This window comes from Mus pahari, chromosome 15 (assembly GCF_900095145.1).
Source record: "Mus pahari chromosome 15, PAHARI_EIJ_v1.1, whole genome shotgun sequence".
Lineage (NCBI taxonomy): Eukaryota > Metazoa > Chordata > Mammalia > Rodentia > Muridae > Mus > Mus pahari.
This window is the reverse complement of record NC_034604.1, coordinates 59,734,227-59,761,413: the sequence shown is the minus strand read 5'-3', so window position 1 is coordinate 59,761,413 and position 27,187 is coordinate 59,734,227. Positions and strand designations below refer to the sequence as shown.

The following is a 27,187-nucleotide window of genomic DNA, read 5'->3' as shown; positions in this document are numbered from 1 at the left end:
ACAGACAGCACCTTTAGACTTCCTCATTTAATTCCCAAGTGACCAGTTTATAGGCAGCAACTTAAATTAGCAGATTGTATCTGCACATTCTTGTACTAAGATCTGAGATGGAAATGCCCTGTTTCCATGGTGCAGTATTATTTTAAAAAAAAAAAAAAAGTCTAGCTGCCAAGAGAACTCAACCTGCTCTGTGAGGAAAGGAAAGATCATAGCCCCATCAGGGCAAAGCATCCTCAACTTTGAATAATTCACAAGGAAAGCTCCAGACATTGGCATTTCAAGGATAGTCCATTCATAAGGTTCAAAGGCCCTATACAATTTATTTCTGGAGCAAAATAAAGGATCCATGTTCCTTGGGCACCTTTCTGCTTACTAACTTTGCTCCCCAGTAGCCTTTCTCCCATGGGTCCAATTTGCTCTGTCACCTTGACTTTGAATGTGGGTTATGTTCCAGTAACCAAAACCAAAAATAATATCTTAAACAAGATGGACTTTATTTTCATCTCTTGCACAACACTGTCAGGTGTCTTTGGTTCTCTTGATGATCCAAGTGTCTTGGACTCAGCTTCCTTTGGTATTGATTTTCCTGTCACCCAATGTATTAGTTAATTCTCTCATTGTTGTAACAAGATACCTGACAAGATCAGATCTGAAGGTATCCTGGCAGGGACTCTGTGTTTAGCAGCATTAGGTAGCTGGTCACATTATGTCCAGAGCCAGGAATCAAAGATTTATACACATTCTTTTCTCTTCTCTCTTAGTCTAGAACCACAGTCTGTGCCAGCCGCATTCAGAGGCAATCTCATTTAGTTAGACATTCCTGGAAATGTGGTCACACACAGGCTCAGAGGTTTGGCTCAGAGGTGGTTCTAAGTTCTGTCAGGTTGATAAGATTAGCACTCAGAGCTGATGCTGACTTCCTATTCTATCACCGAAATCACACACAAACACACCTTGCCCACCTTGGGGAAGCTGAGAAGGGAAGAGAGAACGTGTGACTTGCCATCAAAGGATGCTACTTGGAAATCAAAAATTGTTACAACCTCCTGCCTCCTGTTAGCCAAGTGTAAGTCACAAAATCACCCTGAGTAGGAAGAGAGGCTGGAAAAGACGTGGCTTCCATCTGAGAACTTACAAACCCAGTAGGAACTTGGGTGTAGAAAGGGGGCACAGCAGACTTAAGGGCTCTGAGCTCATTAATTGAGTGGAATCTATCAAGCTGTTTTCTCTTTCACTTATGATCCCTTCAAGTTTTATCCATGCTGTCATATGTTGGAGTATCTTTGTTAAGACCAATTTTTGTCCCCATCTCTGTCTGTTTCTCTCTGTGTCTTTCTCTCTGTCTCCCTCTGTCTCTGTCTCTCTGTCTCCCTCTATCTCTATCTCTGTCTCTGTGTGTGTATGTGTGTTTGTGTGTGTGTGTGTGTGTGTGTGAGAGAGAGAGAGAGAGAGAGAGAGAGAGAGAGAGAGAGAGAGAGAGAGAACATCTTGTGTTTATCTACCCATCAGTGGACATTCTTTGGTACATTGAGACAGGTGTTGCTGTGAGCACTGGTTGTGCAGTGTCTGGGTGAGTACTTTCTCTTCTCCTAAGAGGGGTCCTTAGGACACATTGTAACTCTACTCTCCTGTTTTAGGAACCACTGCAGCGCTGTCCTCATTTGATCTTAAGCATGAGTAGTTGTGCACACACCAGCAGGTTCATTATGATTCTTGTATGTTTGTTGTCAAGACTTGGTAATAACAAGCTTAAAGTGCAGAGCAGTAGATAAGTAGGTTGTGAGTGTTCCTGGGTTTCATTCTGGGTTCATGCTTAACGATTACAGTATGAAACATTAGACTATGTATGGCATTGGCTTGGGAGCGGCACTCTCTGGTTAAGTCCTGTTAAAAGGCAGAGCCAAGTATGCCCAGATGGGAAGTGAATCATTTTACTTGCTTCTGTTCTCAGGGCTTTGGTGTGAAAGGAATTGTAGTAGCTTGCACGAAGCTAAGCAAAGCACAGTAAAGATTTCCAACAGAAGGAAAAGGTTAAAAGGGAGAAGGGAAAACACTCCTCATTTCAAGGATCTTCACAGAGAAATTTAGACTCTTTAAAACACTGAGCCCTTTAAAAACAAGCCCCAAGGGACCCTCATCTGTGCACTCCCTGGCAAGAGGTTGTTAACAGGATTTCTTCTCAGGCGAACTACAGCCTGGTTGGCATGGGGAACATAAATTATGCTAACTCTTGGGTTTTGGTTTTGGTGTGTTTTAGGTTTTTATTTTGTTTATGCTTTGTTTTGTTTGCTTGTTTTGCTGTGCTTTAGGGCTCATCTGTCCTCACTTTAGGACTGAGGAACTGTGAAGATGTCCTATCTCTGTTGCCTTTTGAAGCCATTCCTCTTACAGCCATGTCCTGGAAAGGAAACGATAGACTAAAGGAATTCTTTAACACTTGCGATGCCTGGGCCTGGATAGTAGTAGTGCTACCTATCCATGGGACCTTCCACCAGGCTCTGTCCCAGAGTCTGGAATCTCTGAGGACAGTTTTCCAAAATGAATACATTTCTCACAGTGGTGGGAAAAGGATATTCCGTGGGCCGCCTGGAGCTTGGGAGGGAACAAGAGTAAAATTTCTCAGAAGACTGTCATGTGACCTTACCTGCCTTCTGGCCTCAGTTTTCTTCAATAGCTGGTGGGAGCCTTGTAAACCTTGCTAAGGTTCTACAGAATAGGTGAGGTTATTTCTCTGTTGTTGCCACATTTGAAAGCACATCCCCCTTTATCCTTCATCCTTTCATCCATTAGATCCATTCATCCTATGCTTCTGAGAGAAAGTAGTCCTTTAAGTCCTTGGAATACAGATTTGCAAGTTTGCTTTTTATTCTTATTATTTGGGGTGAGTTTGTGACAGAGAGGGTGAATAAAAATCATACTTTGCTGCCTGAATGAAATCAGAAGTTTCTTCCTTTCTCCCATTCTATTTTGGTTTTAGATAAAGAAATATGCCTTTAAGAAATGGGAGAAAGGTTAACACCGATACCCAGAGATACTCACTACCTGGGAACCTGCTGGCCATGCCAGCCTGGGAATCAAATAGGTGACCTTCACTCTCTTTTCTGTCCTATCTCAAATTGCCCAGACTCATCTCTAGCCCCATAGCAGACCATCAGGGTGAGTCTGCCTCCCCTCTCTGCCTCCATTCCCTGGGGAAGCCTCAAAACCTAAGGGCAGACCCCAATGTTTGTCTCTTACCCCATCCCCTGCATTAGTCAATACACGCTGGCACTTTCTTACCTGGGGACCTACTGGAAACACTTCCCTGGGGATCAGGTAGGCAATCTTCACTTTCATTTCTGTCTTCCATCTCCAGTTACCCAACATCCCCTACACTATAGCAGACCACCAACAGGGGCCTGTCTTCTGACTTTACTACCTGGAGACTCCAAAGAACCTCGTGGAAGACCTAGCTTTCCTCCTTTCTGTAGATCCTCAGCACTGACCCCTTCTATTCTATCCCATTCCTTCCTGTAAACATCCAATACCTAAAGACACCTTCTACCTGAAACCTCCAAGGATAAGGACTCAGAAGCATCACTTAACAGGAAACCCAAACTAACCACACTCTCCCAAAATTCAAAGAGGGCAACAGAAAGCAAGAAATGGAATTCCTACCCAGCAAGGCTCAGATACTAACACCCAGAACTAAAATGATCCCCAACAAAGATGTCTAGACATCACAAAAATACACATAATAACATCTAGGACAATACGTCTCCACCAAAACCAACTAGCCCTACTACAATAGGGCATGAGAAATGCATTATAGCAGAAGCAAGGACTTCAAAATTATGATTAAGCATATGTTAAGGACCTTAAAGGGATGTGAATTAATAAATTAATGAAATCCAAGAAAACACAGCAGAATGAAGTGAAGAAAACAATTCAAGATGTGAAAGAACAAATATAAGAATAATCAGAATAGAGGAGGGAGAAGCAACCCAAGTCAAAAGTACATAAAATATTTTTTTAAAAAATCAAAGGCTATTTCTCTAACCTTGAGAAGGAGAAGATATCAAGGTATAAGCAGCACATAGAATGCCAAATAGACTGGATCAGAAAAGAAATTCCTATGACACGTAATAATCCAAACAATACAATACAATACAAAGAAATAATATTAAAATCTAAAAGGGGGGAAAGACAAAATAACATATAACGGCAGATCTATTAGAAAAATATTTGGATTTCAGTAGAGACTCTAATAGCCAGAAGGGCCTTGACAGATGTTCTTCAAACTCTAAGAGACCACAGATGCCAGTTCTGTTATATACAGCAAAACTATCACAATAACAGAACATTTTCTTGATAAACCCAAATGTAAGAAGTGTCTGTTTACAAATCTTGCTCTACAAATGGCACTAGAAGGAAAACTTCAAGAGGGTAACTACACCAAGAAAATACAAGGAAGAAATAATACCAAACTAGCAAATCGGGAGTCGGGGGAGGATGATTCACACCAGAATGACAAGATACTGAGAATCAACAAACTCTACTCATTGATAACTCTAAGCATCAATTATCTACATTCCTCTATTAACACACACACACACACACACACAGAGAGAGAGAGAGAGAGAGAGAGAGAGAGAGAGAGAGAGAGACCAAATTTATAAAATTAGAGATGAAAACATAACAACAGACATACAGACACCTAGGAAATCCAGAGTATCATAAGGATATGCTTTAAAATCCTGTAAACCTGTACTCTATCCACCAAACTGGAAAACCTAAAAGCAGTAGGGAAATTTCTTGATATATACCATCTACAAGGTTGAATCAAGATCATGTAAGCAATTTAAACAGATGTATAACCCCCACTAAAACAGAAGCAATAACTAAGGGTCTACCACCTCCCCTAAAAACAGCCCAGTGCCAATAACATTCAGCTCAGAGTTCTCCCAGGCTCTCAAAGAAGAGTTAATGTCAATAACTCTTAAATTATTCCACAAAGAAGAAAAAGAAGGAACATTGTCAATTCTTTTTATGAGATCACAATTACCCTGATACATTATCTACATAAAGACCCAACAAAGAAAGGAAATTACAGAACAATTTTATTTATTAATGTAGATGAAAAAAACTCAAAAATAACTGGAACCCAAATCCAAGAACACATCGAAAGATCATCTGCCATAATCAAATAGCCTTCATCTCAGAAACGCGGAGGAATCATTTCACATGTGTAAATCTGTAAGTCATACAGATGAGCACACTGAAAGACAAAACCACACAACCATCTCATTAGACGAAGAAAGGGTCTTTGAGAAAATCCCACACTCTTTCAAGACTTCTGTTGGAGAGGATGGGGTTACAAGGGACATACCTCAACATAATGAAGGCAGTCTACATCACTCCCAGAGCCAACATCAATTTAAATGGAGAAAAATTAAGCAATCCCACTAAAATCAGGAACAAGTCAAGAATGTATACTCTCTCCATACCTATTCAATACAGTATATGAAGTTCTAAGACAACTGAAGGAGATCAGGGGATATAAATAAGAATGGGATAAGTTAAAGTATCCTTATATACAGATGATATGACTGTACTCATGAATGACCCCCAAAACTTCACTGGAATGCTTCTACAGATGATACACCCTTTTAACAAAGAAGCAGGCTATGAAATTAAGACAGAAAAGCAGTAACTTACTGTAAACAAATAATAAATAGACCAGAAAGTCATGAAAACAACACCTTTTACAATAGAATCAAAGTAAATAAATAATAAAATACCATGAACTAACTCTAACCAAGCAAGTTAGAGACATATATGATAAAATCTTTAAGATTTTTAAGTAGGAAATCGAAGAAGATATCAGAAGATAGGAAACCATCCAGGCTTATAGATGAATAGGATTAGTATAGTAAGAATGATAATTCTACCAAAACCAATCAACATATTCAATGTAATCCCCATCAAAATACCAACACAATTCTTCACAAAACTTGAAAGGGCAATTTTCAGCATTGTATGAACACACACACACACACACACACACACACACACACACACACACACACACCAGGATAGCTAAAGCACTCCTGAATGGCAAAATAACTGTGGAGATTTCATCATCCCTGATCTCAAATTGTACTACAGAATAATAGTAATAAAAAGAGAATGATATTGAAACAGAAACAGTGAAGTGGATCAACCGAATAGAATTGTGGACCCAGATGTGAGTCCACACAGCTACACATACCTGTTTTCTTGATAAAGAAGCCAGAAATACACACTGGGAAAAAAACCAGAAGCTTCAAAAAAGTGGTGCTGGTCAAACTGGATGCCTGTATGTAGTAGAATATGAATAGATCCATACTTAATTACCTTGCACAAAACACAACTCTAAATGGATCAAGGGCCACGACATAAAACCAGATACAATGAATTTGATAGAAAAGAAAATAAGAAATCATCTTGAAATTACTGGCTCAGGAAAAGGCTTTATGACCAAGACACTGATTGCACAGGTACTAAGAACAACAATTAATAAATGAGATTTTATGATGCTGAATAGTTTCCGGATGGTAAAGGGCCTCATTGTTTGGACAAAGCAACAGGCTATAGGGTGGGAAAAGAGTTTTACCCACTACACTCCCGATAGAGGGTTAAAATCTGAAATATATAAGGTACTCAAAAAACTGGACAGCAAGAAAACAACACAATTTAAAAATGGAGTATAGGTCTAAACAGAATTTTCAAAAGAATAAATTCAAGTTTTCTGAGAAGTGCTTAAAGAAATGTTCATCATCCTTAGTCATCAGAGAAATACAGTTCAAAAGTACTTTGAGATGCCATCTTACACCAGTCACAATGGCCAAGATTAATAAAACAAAGGACAACTCATGTTGGTGAGAGGAACACACATCCATTGCTGGTTGGAATTCAAATTTGTACAGCCAGTATGGAGACTGGTGTAGTGGTTCCTTAGGAAGCTGCCAATAGGTCTACTTCAGGATCCAGCTGACCACTCAGTCATGTATCCAAAGGATGCTTCATCCTACCATAGAGACACTCACTCAGGCATATTCATTGCTGCTCTATTTATCATAGCCAGAAACCAGAAACAACCTAAATGTTCATCAGCAGATGAATAGATTTAAAAAAATGTGATCCATTTATATAATGGAATATTATATAGCTGTTAAACATGAAATTATGAAATTCACAGGTAAATGAATGGAGATAGAAAAAATTATTCTGAGTGAGGTAACAAAGTCCCAGAAAATCAAATAAGATATACATTTGCTTATATATCAATATTAACTGTTAAGTAATTAATAAGAAAGCTACAATTTGAATAACCACAAAGGTTAGCTATAGAGTGAAGGACTGAGGATAGGGAGGTCTCCCTAGGAAGGCTAAATAAAATAGATAATTATGGGTGGATGGGAAGAAGGGGCTGTAATGAGATGATCAAATGGGGAGAAATAGGAAAGAAGATGTAAGGGAGGAAATGCAGATGGTGTGGAGAAGAACAGCTAAAATGGTCCATTTAAGGGGTTATGTGAAAACCTAATATACTCATGTAAAGACCTAGTGTGTGTGTGTGTGTGGTGTGTGTGTGTGTGTGTGTGTGTGTGTGTGTGTGTGTGTGTGTGTGGTGTGTGCATGTTTGTGTGTGGTTTGTATGTTTGGTGTGGTATGTAAGTGTGTGTGTGTGCATGTTTGTGTGTGGTTTGCATGTTTGGTGTGATATGTAAGTGTGTGTGTGTGTGTGTGTGTGTGTGTGGTGTGTATATGTGTGTGTCTGTGGTATGTGGTGTGTATCTCTGTGTGTGGTGTGTCTGTGGGTGTGCTGCTCTCCATGAATTGATGGAAAGTCCCAATTGCAAAAGGCAATAAGACAATAACGTCACAATTTACTGAACACGGAGAAATTGAGCTGCCACACCACCTACCTAAAACCTTCATGCTTACTGACTAGTGTTTATGGTATGGGAAGGTACTGTCTATGCTACCATGGGAGAAAGATAAACAAGTACAAACCCTGTGATCTACAACGATGGCTTGCCTGCCTGATACACTAGTGCACTAATTGTGTGAGTGACCAACCACTATCTGATTGGAGTTAAGGCCCCCACTCTATGACACGGGACACATACCCAATGCTGCTTATGTGGCCAAGAATCTGAGACTAAACCGACCAGGGACCTAAGGGAAAGCCAAATACTTCTGTTCTGCTAAAGGAACATAGCAATAAAATGACTCTTAATGACAGTTCACTATACTCATAAGTGTTAATAACATTTCTCTATACTCATAAGTGCCTTGCTCAGCCATCATCAGCGAAGCTTCCTTCCGTAGTAGATGGAAACAAATACAGAGAGCTACGATTGGACAACGTTCAGAGAGTGAGTGGAACCCTCAGTCCTGATTGGGATATCGCCATCAAATCCCTCCCAGCAGGGCTCAGGAAATTCTGTGGAAGAGGGAGTGGAAAGATTGTAAGCACCAACAGAGATGGGAGGCACCAGGGAAATAAGGCCTTCCAGACACAACAGGACCGATGCACATAAGAACTCACAGAGACTGGCAGCATACACAGGGCCTGCACACATCTAAGTCAGATGACGATGGAAAGTAGACACAAGCCCCAGTCCCTAACCCCGAAGCTATCTCCCACTGGAAACCACGTACAATGGCCAAGTTCGTTGTCTCTAATGGACTCTCACTGGGGATACAAACCACATTTAAGGGCAGGTCCAATGCCCAACAAAAGACGGTCAACACAAACTCGGGGGCCATTTTTAAAGGGTTTTTGTCCTTACAGAGCTTTTGCTTACACACTATGGTTTCGGGTTTTATTTTTATGGATTTCCTATGCTTGTGAGTATATGTTTCCTATGCTTGTTTTCCTCCTTGACTCTTGATTTTTCTGCTTGCTTTCTCAGTATTTGAGTTTGGTTTCACTGTCTTTATCTTAGATGCCTGTTTGTGTTCTAATGAAAGAGAAAAATAAAAGGTGTGGGTTTGAGTAGGTGGGAAAATGGAGCAGACCACAGAGAAGATGAGGGAGGGAAAAACCACAATCAGAATATAGTGTATGAAAGAAAATCTATTGCCAATATAGAAGAGGAGGAGGAGGAGGAAAAAGAGGAAGAGGGGGAGGAAGAGGAAGAAGAAGAGGAGGAGGAGGAGGAGGAGGAGGAGGAGGAGGAGGAGGAGGAGGAGGAGGAGGAGGAGGAAGTGGTAGAGGAGGAGGAGGTGGTAGAGGTGGAGGTGGTGGAGGAGGAAGAGGAGGAAGGGGAGGAGGGGAAGGAGGTGGTGGTGGTGGAAGAAAGATGAGTTTTAAGGTGAGAGCAACTGGGAGAAGTTGCTTTCACTGCTTGCTCACTGAAATTATAAAGCTGCAGCATAAGCACTACTGTGCCCCCCAAACCAGACCTGTGCTGGGCACATCCATGATATGGTCTATGATCTCTACAATGGTCCCTTGCAGCCAATAACATGTTTCCATGTTTGTCCATGGGGAAGCTGAAGCCCAGCAAGTGTAGGAGGCCGGCCTGAAGTCACATCCTTAGTTCATTAAACAGCAGAGCCAGAATGGTAAAGTCGATTTCTCTGGACCCCCTAACCCATTCAGCATCAGCTAAGAAGCATCTGATGCTGAGAGTCTGCCAAATGCTATCAAAAACACAATTCTCCCATTAAATAGAAAATCTGTGTATCTGGTGAGTGAGCAGTTATATAAGAGAAACCCCAGGCAAAACTTGGGGAAATTACAGTAAGGGTTTAAATATTTGTCTACTACCTTATTTGACCCTTCAAAGTCCTAGGCTAATATAATGACCAGAAAAATAGCCTGGTAGACTTATTTTCATCTTGAAATTTCATTTTTCCCTTCTAAAACTGAGTATACACACACACACACACACACACACACACACACACACACACGACTGATGGGCTGTATTTCTGGCTGCATAGGTTTTTTTTTTTAATTTTTATTTACCATTTTATTCATGTGCTAACTCCCAGGAACACCCTAGGGAACCATCTTTAGGCCGTCTTGATTAGCAGATGTTGCCTTTGCTATGTAATAACAATCTACTCACCACTTCCCCTTGCCAAGAAATGAGAAAAGCATCCTCATTTGGAAACCCAGGTCTAACACATGAAGTGGATTAAGAAGCGCTGCCTCTCCAGAGTTCCCCGCAAGCATTCCTCATCACAGTTTGTTTTTCTTAAAGATAAAAACTGAACAGCAGTGTTTGGAGTGCAACCTAACAAGTGCCTGGCTTGCATGACAAGATTTCACTTGGGATATCTTAATTTTTTACATGTAAATTGTGTTGTAAGAAGTCTTTGGCATGATGTGATGTATGTAGCCAGCATTTATTTTCCTACACTTGAGAATCTTTCGTTTGTTTTTAAATGGCAATCTATGACTGATGAGTGTTTAACATGCAACATAGTCATGTGTTCCCAGTAATTCTGGGGAAAGTAGGAAGGTGGCCTCACAACTGAGCACCTCTTCACTGGAACAGAGGACTGGGCTCAGTGATGTAATGAAAAGTCAAAGTGTACATTAGTTCTTCATTAAGCTGGTATTTAAGTGGTATGCACCCAGCCTGAAACTCAGAACTTCTCTTGAGTCTTTTGAAAGTCAAATCACTTTGGCTGTCATTTCATCTTGTAAAAAGTTATCCAAGAAAAAGCTATGCATGACAGTGTGCATCTGTCACCCTAGCACTGCAGGGTAGACACATGAAGATACCTGGAGATCACGGGCCAACCCGTCTGACCCAGTTCTTGTACGCCAAGTTCACTAAGACCCTATCTATTTTTTAAAAAGTACATATGTATGTACATAACATGGAGAGCAACCAAGAAAAACACTTGATGTCGCCTCCATGCATGCATGTGTACGCACACACACACACACACACACACACAACTGCATCCATCCACCCCCCACATTTTCCTCAAAAGAAATAATGGAACCAGGAAAAAAAAAAAGACTGCTCAGTCCAGAACCTTCCAAATGCTCAAAATGTGGACAGTTGCCAAGAGTAATGTCTTGAATGAAGAAAGAGAATGAGGGTGATACCATGTAGTATAAGATCAGTCATGTGTCTTGGGGTATGTTAGGAGCTGTACCTAAGCTGTAGCCCTTACATAGAAGTAGAGGGAGAAAAAAAACACCTCGTACTTGGATGATGTTAGATTTAAGTATCAAAAACATCTGTTTTTCCATCCAACTTTCTTGTGAATCGCAGAGTGATCCAGAACTCCGCTTTCCCTCTCACGACATCCTAAAGAACAGCTACAAGTATCTCGGCGGGTGTAGCTGTAAAGTTGTGATGAATTGTGTATCTCGGCGGGCGTAGCTGTAAAGTTGTGATGAATCGTGCTATAAAGATGGCGTTCCTTTTGGCTGCAGGCAGCTTAGACTGTTTTCTAAACTGTGGAAAGCCAGGCTGGGTTTCAGTTCCATAGAAAGGCCAGGGTGGACTCCCTGGTCATCACCTAACACTAATGTGTTCCATGTGGGCCTCCCTTGGAGTGAGAGATTTTAGTTGGAGATGTTGGGAAATTATGCCTAATTATGTCATCCATACTGATACTGTAAACTGTCACTGGAACACTTGTACATCAGTGGCCCTTTGCTGTTTATATAACTCCCCCCCACACTTCCCTTAACGAAAGAGAAGCAATGTAAACCCATCTCACATAGCCTACCACATCATGGCAAGCGTTACCATTTGAGTCAGTGGTCCTCGGGCACGTCTGAGGAAATGGTCTTCTGCTGCTTGGACTTTGGAGTGCTCTGTTAATGTTAACAGAGCTGTTCATATTGTGGGGAGAGGGCTATCCCACGCCTGTTCATTTATTAGCATTGTATTAGGGTCGGTGTTGAACTCTTCTCAGGGATCCTCCCACAAAACAAGGAGCATAGTCACACGGCCTCACCATGGAAAGAAGAAATGCCTACTTAGAGTGCCAAGCTCTCTTTGCCTGGTTCTGACCACGCATATGGAGGTGCCACGTGCAATGCTAGTCAATGGGAAAAGTTGCTGGCTCACTCAGTTTCTGTCTAAAAATATGCTGAAGAAGGGGTCAAGTCTATCTGCCTTGAGAGTACAGGACGGACAGAAAAAATATGGGTGGGGGAGGTGACCATTTATCTTTCTGCTCAAATCTGTTTCTGATTCAAGAACACCCTGACGCCATTTCTTTCTCTCTTTCTCTTTCTGTCTGTCTCTCTGTGTCTCTCTGTCTGTGTGTGTGTCTGTGTGCGCGCGCGCACACGCGTGTGTGTATGAGTGTTTTGCCTACATCCTTCTCTGTGCATCATATAAATGTTTGGTGCCTTTGGAGGCCAGAAAAGGGCATTGGATCCCCTGAAACCGGAGGTAGAGGTGGTTGTGAGTTGCTATGTGGACACTGGGAATCAAACCCCGGTCCCCTGGAAGAAGTGCTCATATCCTGTAGCCCAGCATTTGTTTTCATAAGGACAGCTCGCGCGTGTGCTTCTGAAGTGAGGTTGGCCCCATAGCTGGCCTCCCTGGGAGAGATGTTAAAGGAGGAGATGAAATGGGGCATCATGACCTCAGAGTCTCCTACAAATACGATTTTGTATGACTTTTAATACGTTCTACGAAGATTTACAGAGTAGGCACCTTGTAACATTCTTATATTTTTTAGAAGAGATTGCTAAAATATCTCCTTCAAATAGTAACTCACGTGGCAGACAAGTCAGGTGAGTTGAATTGGCCAATATTATAGACTATAAAACAATCTTCATTTTTCTTTTATAGAAAATGGATTTTTTTTTCAAACGATGTGTTCTGGTTATGATTTCCTCTCTACCCACTCCTCCCAGTTCCTGCCTTCCTCCCCGCCCTGCCCCCAATCCAGATCTATGCCTTTTCTGTCGAAGGAAAAGAAGCGAGCATGTAAAAAATCATAATAAGTTAAAATATGATAAATCAAAAAACAAACAAATGAGAAGAGGACTAAACAAGAAGAAGAACTAGAGAAAAAGGACAAGAAATATATTGAGATGTAAAAACACACAGGTTTTGCACACTAAGGAATCCCACAAAGACCCCAAACCAGAAGCTATAATATACATGCGAATGAGCTGTACGGTTAAAAAAAAAAAAAAAAAAAAAAGTCCCTGACGACATAACGAGGCAAAGAACCTCTGTAGAGTTTGTTTTCTGTCAGCCATCTACTGCTGGACATGGAGTCTACCCTTAAGACTTTGTTTCCCCGGAGAAAACTACCTTTTCATTTGCAAGTGGCTATAAATGGGAGATAGCTTTTTGAGTTTGGGGTGTGGGTATAAGACCCATGCAGGCCCTCTGCATGCTGCCGTGGTCTCTGTGAGTTTATATGTGCACCAAGCCCTGCTGTGTCTAGAAAGCTTTGACTCCTTGCTGCCCTCCATGCCCTCTGGCTCTTACACTCTTCCCACATCCTCTTTTGCAGGGTTCCTTGAACCCTGAGGGGAAGGATTTGATGGAGACACCCTGTTTAGATCTGAATGTTTCAAAATCTCTCATTCTCTAGATATTATCTAATTCTAGGCTCTATTTCTGCCTCCATCTGCTCCAGGAAGAGGGTTCTCTGAGAGGGCTGAGCAAGGCACGGATCTATGAGTATAATGGAAAGTTGTTAGGAGTCATCTTACTGCTTTCCTTAGCAGAACAGTAGTATTTGAGTTTCCCTATATGTTCCTGGTCTATGTAATTTCAGGTTCTTGGCCGCACAAGCTGCAATAAACATCTGGGCCATCTCACGGACTGGATCTTAAGTCAAATATTAGTTGGTTACTCCCACAAGATTTTTGCCATTATGTTTAACAACATATATTGTAGGTAGGTCACTATTGTCGAAGGATGGTTTTGTAGCTGTGTTCATGGTGACCTTTCCCCTATGGTAGCATGCAAGATACTTTTCAGTGCCATAAACATTACCCAATAGAGGTGAAAATCCTAGGAAGGTACCAGTTGGACTTGTCTGTGTTGAATATGAGCCATGTAGGTGTTGCCGTCAGTTTATGGAGAGCAACCAATAGCTTTGGCAATAGCCTGGGTTGTTCAGAGGTTCCCATGGGACTTCTTTAACCAAAACCTCAGTAGATGTAACTCATTCCCGGTACTGGGAGCTTCACTGGGTAGGGAGATATGTCCAGTTGGGGATCAGTCTTTCCCAATATTTGGGGATTACATCTAAATGAAAAATAGGTCAATGAGCTACTCAGAAAGCCCCAGGCCCACCAGGATATGTACTGTTGGCCCCATTTAGATGGCTGGCAAGGAATGGAAGCAGTGTTGAAGGGCAGGGGGCTCCTCCCACTGCTGATACCATTTGTTTTCTTCTGGGAATCTATCTTTGGTGTCTCAAAGCTGAATCATCAAGGCAGTGGTAAAAACTGACCATCAAGTGTTTCTGCTACAGTTCTATTTTAATATTTAGAGAAGTTTTATAGTTTTATAATTCCAATTTATTATTATTATTATTATTATTATTATTATTATTATTATTATTATAGAGGGGAATGGGAGAGCACATAACATATCATACATGTAGAGGTCAAAAGACAACTTTCTGGAGTCAGTTCTCTCCTTCTACAGTGGGATTCAAGAATTGAACTCAGATCTTTAGGCTTGAGCGCAAAATACTGTAACCCACTGAACCATTTGGCCAGCCTTAGAATTTCCAATCATAAGAGTTTCTGTTTCTTTGATAAATTTTTTAATTGATTACAAGTGTATTTTCCTTTATGTATTTGAACCATAAATAAGAGGCTACTTTGAAGTCTGACTGTTCTGGCATCTGGGAGTTGAGTCCCTGATGGTCTTTTTCTTTTGGGGGGGGGGGGTGTCACATTTGTACAAGCATCTATTAGCAACTCCGCATCTTGTAGTCATTTAGAATGTACATGCTTTCCTTGAGCAAACAGCTTACTTGACTAGATGTACAGTGAAAAAGTGGCCATGGTACATGATAGCTCAGGATTCATCTAATCTTGTCCTGTGGTCTTCCCTTTATACACTAAAACCATATTGTCCTCCAGAGACAATTAATCTACTTTGTGGGACCCAGAGGGTTGGTTTTATATATTATGTGGTAGATCCTGGTATTTGGAAGATGTGGTCAACTGATTTTAATATTTTTCTTTTTAACCACAGATTATATTAAAAATACTCACCTCGATATCTTTTTTTTGAACATGTTATTTTCTACAATATCGGTAATCATAAATAACTTTATTTTCAATCTAACATCACATCTAAGATGCTTTTTTTTTTTCGTTTGTCTCTTAGGAAAAAATGCTGCAAAGGATATAAATTTGTTCTTGGACAGTGTATTCCAGAAGGTATGTAATTTAATAGATGATTTCATCTCCCCTTTTCATGACTGATTACTGGAGCCTACAAAGTTTGTGTGCATATGGGATGTGTTAACTATATGTACATTATGTGCGCCGAGTTATGGATGTAATTGTAATTCTCCTTTTCGATGACTGGATTCTTTGCAGTGCGCTCTGTGTGAGTCACTGACATGCTTAGATTTGGAGTCCATGCTTAGTAAGATGTAAACTCCTCTCTGGCATTACATGCACTGGTTGTAACATACTCCTTTCCTGCACGCTCTCCCTGCTCTGGTGCATGAAACTGCAATCCCTTTAGATGATTTCTTACAATGTTAACCAAATACACAGCCCAGCCCTAAAATTAGAAAGGTCGTCGGCATGGACTGATCCTCTAGTCACTTGCTTCAGAGCAAAGGGACAGCAGGTGGATCGCATTGAACAGTATGAGCAGGTTTTAAATGATACTTAATCGAACTTGGGCGAATTACCTTCTAAGCATTGGATTTTATAGTCAGGTTTTGCTATGAAACCATACAAGCATCTGAAGCATTTTGCCATATTTATAGGACTTAATCCAGGGGCTGATTAGTATAAAGTACTTGATGAGTGGTGGTTGCTGCTGCCATTATTACAAACGTCAGTAGGTTCCACAAAGGCATTATTATAGAGACATTCACAGCAGATACAACCCAGAGCTTCCGAGGACAGAGGTAGGCTCAGGACAGAGAGACTTGAGCCAGGTCATTAATCAAGGAAAGCTTCCCAGGGTGTAGGTGGGAGAAGAGTACTACAAAAAAAATCCAACAAGGTACTGACATGGAAGACTGTCTGAAGAGCCAGGAGTTCATGTTCTTGTGCTGGAGTGGGGACAGGGAGTAGGGTATATGAAATAGTTTTCTTTGCTGTTGCCCTAGAAGCTGTATCTCTTTTAGAGCAGTGGTTCTTAACCCTCCTAATGTTCCAACCCTTTAATACAGTTCAAGTTGTCGTGACCCCCAACCATGAAATTATTTTCATTAGTTACTTCATAACTGCAATTTTGCTACTGTTATGAATTGCAATGCAAATATCTGATATTTGTATGGTCTTAGGTAACCCCAGTAAAAGAGTTGTTCAACCCCCAAGAGGAGTTGTGACCCACAAATTGAGAGCCACTGCTCTAGGAGCCTGGGAACCCAGACAAGCTAATTCTGTTGCATTATCTCGTGGAGCAGAATGTCTCTATCATTTTGAATTAGTTGACTCTCTCCGTTTACTGCTGTCTTGTACAGAAGGATGAAAGAATTTGATAAACCATAGCTGTATCCATGGGGAGGCTGTTAGGCGATAGATCCACATGTGATTTCTCATGTCTTAGGTCTCTCTGAGCTGAGAAGCTCTGTCCTGGTTGAATCTGTGGGTGAGAACCAGGTGGGAGGAAAAAAAATCACACAAGTCAGAGGAGTTCCAGAAAACCTCAGCTCTGCTCCGTCACCAGCTGTATCATTTACGTGGCAGCTTGGCAAATAGCAAAGGAAATTAGGTTTAGGCTTGTCAACTTAAGATCCTAAATAAAGATTGTGTTCAACCTAATTAAAAACATATGGATACTATATAGTTGCCATTTCTTTAAATGGTAGGCATTGAAGTTGCAAATGCCTTGGCCAAAATCTAACATCCCTCACCTTAAAGACAACAGCACCCATGATTGGTAACACCAAGAACAGCAAGCATATTGCCAGGGAAAGTAGGCCCCAGCACTGTTGTATGCAACTCTTTGTTCTGTTGCTTTCTACCAGAATGGCATTTAATGTTTATTTTAATCTAAAGGAATAAAGTGATTATTTACTAATGATTATTTACTAATAAAGTAAGTTTCCTTTACTAATGATATCATTAGTATGTGCACACATACACATGTATACACACACAGAGAGAGAAAAAGAGAGAGAGAGAGAGAGAGAGAGAGAGAGAGAGAGAGATTGTAATTAAGATGTATCCATGTATCCTGTAAGACTGACTCATGAGCATGTGGAAATGCAAGCCCAAATGTCAAGTGAGTCACCTGGTTCACATTATGATTCAAATCCAAAGACAAGTTCCTAGCAGCACCCCTCTTCAATAAGATTGGTCAGCTCTCCAACAGCTAAGCAAGGCTGACCTTCACCATGGAGTATAATCTGATTTATTCAAAGTTGACTAAGTTTATATGTTAAACCTCATCCTAAAAATACACAGAAAAACGAGCCGGACATGGAGGTCATGGGCAGAAGGATTGCCTCCAGGCACCTGGGCTACGGAGTGAATTCCTGAGCTACAGGGTAAGACCCTGTCTCAAAAGCAAAACAGTCCACACAGAAACATCTTAGAATAAATATTTGACTGGGTATTTGGATATTTGATCTTCAAGTAACAAGGTCATGACACATGACACAATGATAACTGTGCAGAAAACAGCCTAAATATGTCCCCGAGGAGGCTACATAGCGATGCTAAAATTTCTCCCTGATATTCTAGAATATAAACAATATACTGTTAAAGTGAGTCGTACTTAAATGTTATAATGTGAGGTTAACCCATCGTATGAGCCACAATATGAAAGGGAATGAAGATAGCAGCACATTGATGCTTAAAGATGTTCATGAGATGTGCGTTAGTATCTGGGTTTGGTGGCTGATGATGGGATGGATTCCCGGATGGGATAGTCTGCTGAAGGGACCCTGATATAGAGGCCACTTGTGAGGCTATGCCAGTGCCTGGCAAACACAAAAGTGGATGCTCACAGTCAGCTATTGGATGGAACACAGGGCCCCCAATGGAGGAGCTAGAGAAAGTACCCAAGGAGTTGTAGGGGGCTGCAACCCTGTAGGTGCAACAACAATATGAACTAACCAGCACCCCCAGAGCTTGTGTCTCTAGCTGCATATGTAGCAGAAGATGGCCTAATCAGCCATCATTGGGAAGAGAGGCCCCTTGGTCTTGTAAACTTTATATGACCTAGCACAGGGGAAGACCAGGGCCAAGTAGTGGGAGTGGGTGGGTAGGGGAGCAGGGGCAGGGGGGGNATAGGGAACTTTCGGGATAGCATTTGTAATGTAAATAAAGAAAATAATAATAAATAAATTTTTTAAAAAAAAAGATGTTCATGAGAGAAGAAATGAATACCCAGGAAAACCATAAACCTAATTTTCATTATTGGCGCCATGGCCATACTTCTCTCTGCCTTTCATTCCTAGTGCTTTTAGCCTAATAAACGCCTCACCCCACCAATGACAGGCTTCATTACATGGTCAGGCGCTCCCAGTCCTTATTCCTAAAGCATCAAAAATATTGATCCTACCTGAATCGACATAGTTTACTGTTGGCTTTAGTCTCTGGTCATAGCATTAATAACACTATGAGATTAAAAAAAAAACAAAAAGACCCCTATAGTCCACACACATTTGCTTAGCCTATGCAGAATAGCAGAAGAATTTTTCACTTTGTGTTTAGAATCAGTTGTCTGTGGGCACAGTAACTTCTTTCTTTGGCTGGGGACACGGGTATGAGGAAGCCAGTGCCCAGGCAGGAAATCAGTGGAATCTCTCTCATTTTTCCTAAGAGGATCTGAGGTAGCTAGGCTGGCAGAGCATGAAGTCATGCGGTCACCAGCTCTAAGGTCGCAGGGAGAACACTCGAGCTGGGGAGACCGGCGAGCACTCAGTAAACGTGGCAGAGTGTGATAGCACAACGGCTCTCTTTCTGTGTGTTCCTAGGATGAGATTAACTTTTGAGTCAGTCACATTTGAATAAATTAGATTATATTCTTGGCGCAGATTGGCTTCCTACAATTCAGGAAGGCTTAATCTCCTTTAATGAAGGGAGGACACTACCAGCTCATGGAGAACTGCATACTGGACACTGACTTACCATATATACATCCTCTTGAGGGACTTTTAACTAGTGCAAATATTCGGGCACTGTGGCTCCGCCAAGTTGACTTCCAGATTTACCACCCCACAGATAATTTAAAAAAGAGACTAGAATTTCTAGGCAAGCCTGCTGATGATGTAAAATGAAGATGGTACGCTGCTTCCCACTGTCCAGAACAGTGAGCTACAGTATTCCTACAGGTAGGTTAATCTGGCCACCTTACTTTGGAAATGAAGTTTTGTTGAAACCCAGATCCAGTCATCCTCTTTAAGCACTGCCTGTGGCCTCTTTACATGGCAACAGGAAGCCTGAGTGGCTGCAATATAAGACTGCAAACCCCAGGTCTGCCCCACCCCCACCCCCCGTCCCAGAAAACGCTTGCTGACTCCTAGTGTACGTGAGATATCAGAATGACTGGACAGATTCATTCCAGCTAAGCAGTTATGAATAGAGCATCAGCTGGAGAGGGGATCACACTGTTTATTCCAGGGGACATCATCCCTAACAGGTGGCTAAACAGCAGTAAGAACTGAAAGCAAGAAGCCAGAAAAGCAGGCTTACTTTCTGTCCTTACTGCCCCTCGAGTGGCATTTAACCTCACTATGAGATCACTGTGACGTGAGGATGTCTAGTTTTCTTATCAGTGTCTTATAAGAGAGGAAAGGAGAACTTCAAGACCTCAAGACCCAGCTGGGGAAAGTGACCCAGTGCTTGAATTCCCAGCACAGGAAAGGCTAGGATGGAAAAACGACCCCCAGCTAAGGCTAGCCTAGGCTACATAACAAGACCCTATCTTAAAACAACAAAAGCCATAAGATCTTTCTGCGAGTGTACGAGTTGGGCAGGTGAGGGAAGGTGGCAGGACATCTGAGTGAAAGAGAAAAGCATTATGGGTATTGATGAGACAGATCGGGCTATGTTGAGGGTCAACAAAGACTTGGCATTGGTTGGCAGTGTCTCTTGGAAGCTGTTTAGAGTGTCAACTGTATGGCTCTGAGGTAAGTCTGAAGGAGCCGGCTGGACTTGCTTGGAGGCCAAAGCTTGCATAGTGGTAAGAGCTGTGACTGTGACTGTGACACGGGACAAAGAAAAAGTGTGATAATGTGTAAGCTGTGGTGGTGTACACCTTTAATCCCAGAACTCAGGAGGCAGAGGCAGGCAGATCTGTTCGAGTTTGAGACCAGCCTGATCTACAAAGTGAGCTATAGGACATTTAGGGCTACACAGAGAAACCCCATCTTGAAAAACAAAACAAAACCAGCCAAACAAACAAACTCATATATGACTCTAGAGTTTGGAAGTCTTGAGGGCGAGAATGCCAGACCCCAAATACAAGACTGAACTATGGCTTAATCCTGATGAGTACAGGCTGAGCAGCCCTCATCTGAATGCTCAGGGCCAGACATAAACTTCATATGTCAGAGTTCTTGGACTGGGAAGTATCAGCCTAGACCTTGTTTTTTGAGCATCCCTAATCTGGAAATCTGAAAGGCTCCAAAATCCAAAAACATCATGCCACTCAGAATCAAGTTTTCAAATTAGGGATCCTCTACATACATAAGAACCCTGGATGAGCTGAGTAAGGGTTGACCTACACAGAGCTCGGCCCTTTTGAGGATGGCTTGGCAGTGTTACACACAGTGGATTTAACGGTGAAGAATCTGGGTTAAGAAGCTGTTTGCACCAGAGACTCTGGGTCTGAATTAGAATAATGCCAAGAGAAACAGAGCTGAGATGACAGAAAGTAGATAACATTTAAAGATAGAAGATGCATGACTGAACATGTATGGGCTCTGGAAAACATGCATCGAAAATAAAGAACTGAGTAGATTCAATACCATTGTTCCCCTCGAAAACCTACAAAGTGGAAGGGACATCAATCCACAAGATCAGAAGGAACTGAAGAGCAGATATCAGCACAAAATATTGGAAGCCAGAGAACAGACCTAGGGGTGGGAAAAAAGCTTAGCAAGATAAGGAGAATGAAGCCTTAACCAGCACCGGGAAAAGCTTAGAACATCTGACTTCATACCAAGACAGATAGTCAAGGCCACTACAAAAGCCCTGAGAACAAACCAGTGACCAACACTCCATGGCCACCTCATCAGCTCTGTCTCTTAGTCCCAGCCCTGCTTGAGTTTCTACCCTGACATCTCTCAGTGATGGACAGTGACATGAAAGTATAAGATAAAATAAATGCTTTCCTAACAACAACAAAGTAACCAAAACAGAAGGGGCTGGGGGCTGGGGGTAACTCAGCTGATGAAGTACATAGGATACAAGCATGAGAACCTGCATCCAGATTCCCAGTGCTCACGTTAAAATGCCAGGTGGTGTGTCTGTAACTCCAGAATTTTCAGGGACAGAGCTAAGTGGAATCCTGGGACTCACTGGTCAGCAAGTCTTCTAGATTTGGGGAGTGTCCAGTTTCAGTGAGAGACCCTCTTTCAATAATCGAAGGAGAGCATACCCAAGAAAGCATACCCAACACTGACCACCGACCCCCACACACGTGTCCATACAAACACAAAAACAAAGAAAGAAAAGAATTAGCTAGAAGTTAAAGAGTTTGCCCTCCCAGATCTTGTTCTATCAGACAGATAGAACACTGACCCTGACATGACTAGGCAAGGAGAGCCCAAGATGGTTCTGAGAAGGTGAAGCAAGGCTTCAAAAACAGATGACAATAAGAGTCTAATATTTAAAACAGGGGCATTCAGCTCATGTTCACGCGTTGCCTGTCCAAACACCCAGCCTGGGTCTCTGTTCATTTGAGATCTGGTGACTTATTCTCAGGCAAATATTTGGAAGTATTACATGGTGTTACATGTCAAGAGTAGCCATGACTAAGACAGTGTCTCTGGATGGATCCTAGACCTCTGGGGTACTAGACAGTCAGGACTGTTGCTCTGAACTCAGAGAATATAACCCCATGGGATCTTGAACCCATACTTTGGGGGATGGCCGGTGCTGGTGACTACCAAAATAAAAATGTCCACAGACCCAAGGTAAAACATAGCCCACAGAAAAGAAGGCAATGGTCAGAGTTCATGCCTAAGCTCAGCAGAGAGCAGCTTTTAGCTTCTCAGTGTTTTACAAACACTAACATCTCATTCAACTAAAAAATCCAAAAAAAAAAAAAAAATCACCAACAAGATGGAGAGACTGAGAAGTGTGTAGTCCAAGGGGTGTGGGGAGAAGATAAAGAAGCTTGGAACACCTCTTGTGTGACTGGAAATCAGCAGGGAGTGCTTACTGGAAAGATGTGATGTGAGCTGGCCATTGCAGATGCAGAGGTGACTGTGAGAAGTACGACTCACTGGAAGGGACAGAAGTGACACCCAGGGAAGCAGGAATAGAAGGGGACACTGGCACAGTTGCTTCTCACAACAAGCCTTGCTAGGTATCACAAGTTCTTTAGGTCATCTTGTCTTTCCTCCTCTCTGTGGTTGCTACCCGATGATGGTAACCACTGGTTGGAAGGGGTGGCTCACCAGCTATCCTGAGACCTTGCTCTCAAGCTAAAGGAACCTAGAATTTCACTGAGAAAATTCTATATAACCAAACAGTTAGCAAGACTGGGTATCATCTATGCAGGCAGAACAGACCTGGACTCTCACCTGTGGGAAGGAGTGCTCAGAAAGGGCAGCTTCGGGTCATCATGAGACTAACATGTCACACTAACCCTGCCTGTATCAGGAGATGACAAGCCCACCTGTTTGACTTCATATATACCAGAGCAGAGCAGAGCCAGGCTCTCTCTGTATCCACAGAGACTGCATCTGTCAGCATGTGAGGAGAGCAGAGGTGATTAATGAGATGTTGAGTCTTGGCTGGGAGCAAAAGCTGAGCCTGAGCTACTGACATGGAGCCAAAGGCCCTTCAAGAGATGCATTAAACACCAGTTCATCAGTTCCCAGAGGAGTGTATACCTTAATTCCTTGGGTAATAGAGAACCCTCTAATTTACACGGGCTTTAGGCTGATAAGACATTCGTAGCCATTCAAATGTGTCCAAGTTCCTTTCTCAGAGTGCAGAACCAACCCTCCCGTGAGCACCCCTGTAACATTTGCTCATGCAAACACAGGCTCTGAGAAGTCTCCACAACTCCAAAATGTCCCTGCTACTTCTCAGAGCCTGCCTGACCCCAAGCCCTTCCTCTCACAGAATAACACTCAACTGTCACCAGCTCTGGCCTGTCTTTACGTTCTGCTAGAAGGAGTACACTCTCTGTAACATTTGTAGAAGAAGACAAAAGAGGTCTCGTGGACACTGAGGCAGGGGGATGCTGTGCACGGTGATGCTGAGGCATGGGGAGGCTGTGCACAGGGATGCTGAAGCACCTGGCCATACTCTAGATAATGATGAAAATGGGAGGATGAAGAGGTGACTTTGGGAAGAAAATTCTAGTAACATTCACTGTTAGTCACAGAGAGGCCATGCATTAAATCACCTATTGTGGCGCTCTCAGTAGTTTTGAAAGCATTAATAAACCCTCTAAAAGTAGCCAGTCACACTTCACATTTAACCCGTACTAAAGATCAGCCCTCAGAGTCTGTTCCAGGCTACGGCTGGGTCACCCACCTCACGCTGAGATTGATGTGAGTCCACTCTTCTCTTCCAGATTATGACATTTGTGCCCAAGCTCCCTGTGAACAACAGTGCACGGATAACTTCGGCCGCGTGTTGTGCACGTGTTACCCGGGATACCGATATGACCGCGAGAGACACCAAAAGCGCGAGAAGCCGTACTGTCTGGGTACGTAGGAAATGCATTTCTGGCTCCCAGGGACATGCTGACTTTGCAGCAGGACCAGTTCAGAGGAGCCACTCTAATGTGTGATTCCTCCCCTGAAGTCCTTGTACTTGTGGGATGGAGTGTTGTTTGGTTTTAGCCTGTGGATCACCTCCAATGGCTTTCTCTTATTACGTTTATCAAAACAAGTTGTGCACAAGGATGCCATTGGGAGCTAGATCGAGGGGACAGAGGAGAGATAAGAGCAAGAGAAGAGGGGCAATGTTCTACATAAACTAGAATGATGTGAGACAGAAACTAAAAGATCAGAAGCCAAGAATCAATTCAACACTCAGGAGATCTCTCTGAGTTCAAGACCAGCCCAGTCTACTACTCTACATATTGGGTTCCTGAACAACCAAGTTTACATAGAGAGACCTTGATTAAAAAAAAAAAAGTCAGAAATGTAAAATCACAGAACAAACCCAGAACAAAAGAATGCATAGTCCCAGGGACATTTCTATGTAGGCATCAGTTGGGACCTCCAGACTCTAGGTGGCAGTGTACTGCCAGGGGAAACACCCATATTGCCATGTTCTCCTTGGCCCCCTCATCTCCTGTCAGAGCAAGGTCTTCGGCAGCCTGCCCAGGGAGCAGTCTACTGCCTGAAGTTCAGGGCTGGGCTCTGCCTCCCATGGGTGTGGAGTCTGAGGTGGGATCTCTGTTCCCACACGACAGCCAGGTGTCTTCATCCAGCAGTCAGGAAGTGGAAGAGAACCTTTTCCCTTTTTTTTACTGTGATGAGAAACATTTTCGTTTCCACCCCGTGCTACAGGGAACTGAGGGACAAAGTCCATGCTGACTCGATTGTGGTCCCTTGTTTGATGATCTCATGGCTCATTTCCACAGATCACCAGGGATCACCAGGGGTCAGCTTGGGTCAGTAAGGAGCAGGGGCTGCCTGGAGAAACCTCTCTCCATGAGGTCCCGCTGACTATTTACTTTCGTTAGAAGTAGCTGTTTCCAGTTACTACCATGCCTCTTAAGTGGGAAGAGATGGTTCCTAAGTGACCTTTGGGTTGCCATCATGGTGTTTGGAACTTCCCATTACAAATGGGGATCTAAAGCCTCAACGTGCTCTGAGCTTCCTGTGAGAAGTCAGATATGTTGCTGGTCACCTTCCACAGAGCCCTGGGGAGTGCTTAGGGCTGGCCTCACTGTCACGCTCTACAGGTACGGGAGTCTCTGAAGCACCAAGCCACATGACAGACAGGAGTTCCACTACTCTAGGTCTATAATGACAGGCACATGGCCCCAAAGTAAAAGTTTTCATGTATAGCTTACATTTCCAGAACTAACTGGACTTTATCTACACTTCTCTGGTCCAGATCTATAAGTTTCTCTTGTTCATACCAATATAGAGGGGTCAGGGTCATGTTGGACGCTGTGTTGAAATGAGTCTATGTATTTGGTTCAAACCAGATATCGATGAATGTGCCACCAGCAACGCCACTCTGTGTGCACATATCTGCATCAACACCATGGGCAGCTACCACTGTGAGTGTCGGGAGGGCTACATCCTTGAGGATGATGGGAGGACCTGCACGAGGGGAGACAAATACCCCAATGACACTGGTGAGTAGGATAAGCATAATACCTCTAACTGTGTACATGCTTCTAGTAGATATTATATAGAATGTCAGTTTAGAAATTATATATATATGTACATATATGTTCATATATACATATATATTATATCATATATTTCTATAAATTTATCTTATATGTATAATGCATATTATACATTTATATGTATAATGATATTTCATATAATATCTTATGATATGTACATATTATAGATAATATATACATATCATTATATATCAAATAAAATTAGGTATAATCTAAAATTCATATTATGTAATTATACTATATATAGTAAGTGTTATTTCTAATATTGTAAATGTATTATTTATCCAATTGTATGCATTTACATGTAGTATATATTATACATAACATGTAAATTGTAGGTACTTGGGAGCCCAACACTCCTTTGGGGACTCTGTGTGGGATGGGGCATTTACAAGTGGGACTTAGGTGCAAACCAAAGACCAAACTCATTCTATAGAGAGCTGATGGGAAGAGGGCTCATGTCTGCTGCTGCAAGCTGACACATACTGAAGGGAAGGGTGACTCATGCTGGAGGAAGGTGGCATGCCTCTGAAGAAATCAGTAGCACTTGGCTGTGTGTTTCCAAGAATCTAGAATGAACAGGGAAGGAGCCAGATGTACCATGTTCTCTCAAAGAAAATGTGCTGAAATATGTATTTGTATAATTTCCACATATGGCCACAGTCTATTTTAGCACAAGTCAAAATGCAGTCTCTATCATGTGCCCATCTGTGAACTAGTTGTTTGGTTCATGATCAGATAAAATGAGAAAATGAGAGAGCATGTAAATTTTTACACCAATTTGAGAGAGGACATTTGTTCAAATTCCAAATTTTATACTTGCATTTCACATACAATCTGTCAAATAACTCATTTTGTATCAGTCTATGGTCAGCTACAAAATTTCTACCAGCTGGGGCTTTGGCATGGCGTTCTGAGACTGCTGGACATCAACACAGCAGCCGGATTCAGCCAATATGGCTGGTCACTGAAGCCTAGGGTCAGCCTATATGTGGGTTACTTCTCTGAGTCCAAAGGGGGCGGGGAGGGGGAGAGAATAAAGCAAAAGCACAAGAAAGAGAAAGGGGAGAAAGAAAATAACTCCAAGATTGGTAGGCAAATGCTTATAACATTCACTTGCAAAGTAACTCTGATACCTCTGCCAAGTACCAAGCTAGTCATTAAAATTTAGAATTTTAGCCTTTGGAGAGAGACAAATGCCAACCAACCTCCAGCTGGATTGAACTTTGGGGCAAAATCATCTTCGCTACCAGTGTTGGCACAGAGAAGTCCTTAGCCATTTAGAGGACCAGAGTTGAGGTCTGTGCCATTATGAACATGCATGTTTGCATACACACGCGTGCTCTCTCTCTCTCTCTCTCTCTCTCTCTCTCTCTCTCTCTCTCTCTCTCTCTCCCTCCCTCCCTCCCTCCCTCCCTCTCTCTTTCTCTCTTTCTCCCTTTCTCTCTCTCTTTCACACACATACACACACACACACACACACACACACA

At 42.3% G+C, this 27,187-nt stretch overlaps 1 protein-coding gene across 1 annotated transcript in view; it reads left to right on the top strand.

Annotated features, from left to right (window-relative positions):
- Ccbe1 (collagen and calcium binding EGF domains 1) overlaps positions 1-27,187 on the top strand; it is a 238,075-nt gene that overhangs the window by 186,838 nt on the left and 24,050 nt on the right. Inside the window, exons 3-5 of the mRNA XM_021214886.2 lie at positions 15,330-15,382; positions 23,895-24,029; positions 25,488-25,640. Coding sequence (XP_021070545.1) covers positions 15,330-15,382; positions 23,895-24,029; positions 25,488-25,640 — 341 coding nt within the window. The remainder of the gene's footprint in view (positions 1-15,329; positions 15,383-23,894; positions 24,030-25,487; positions 25,641-27,187) is intronic.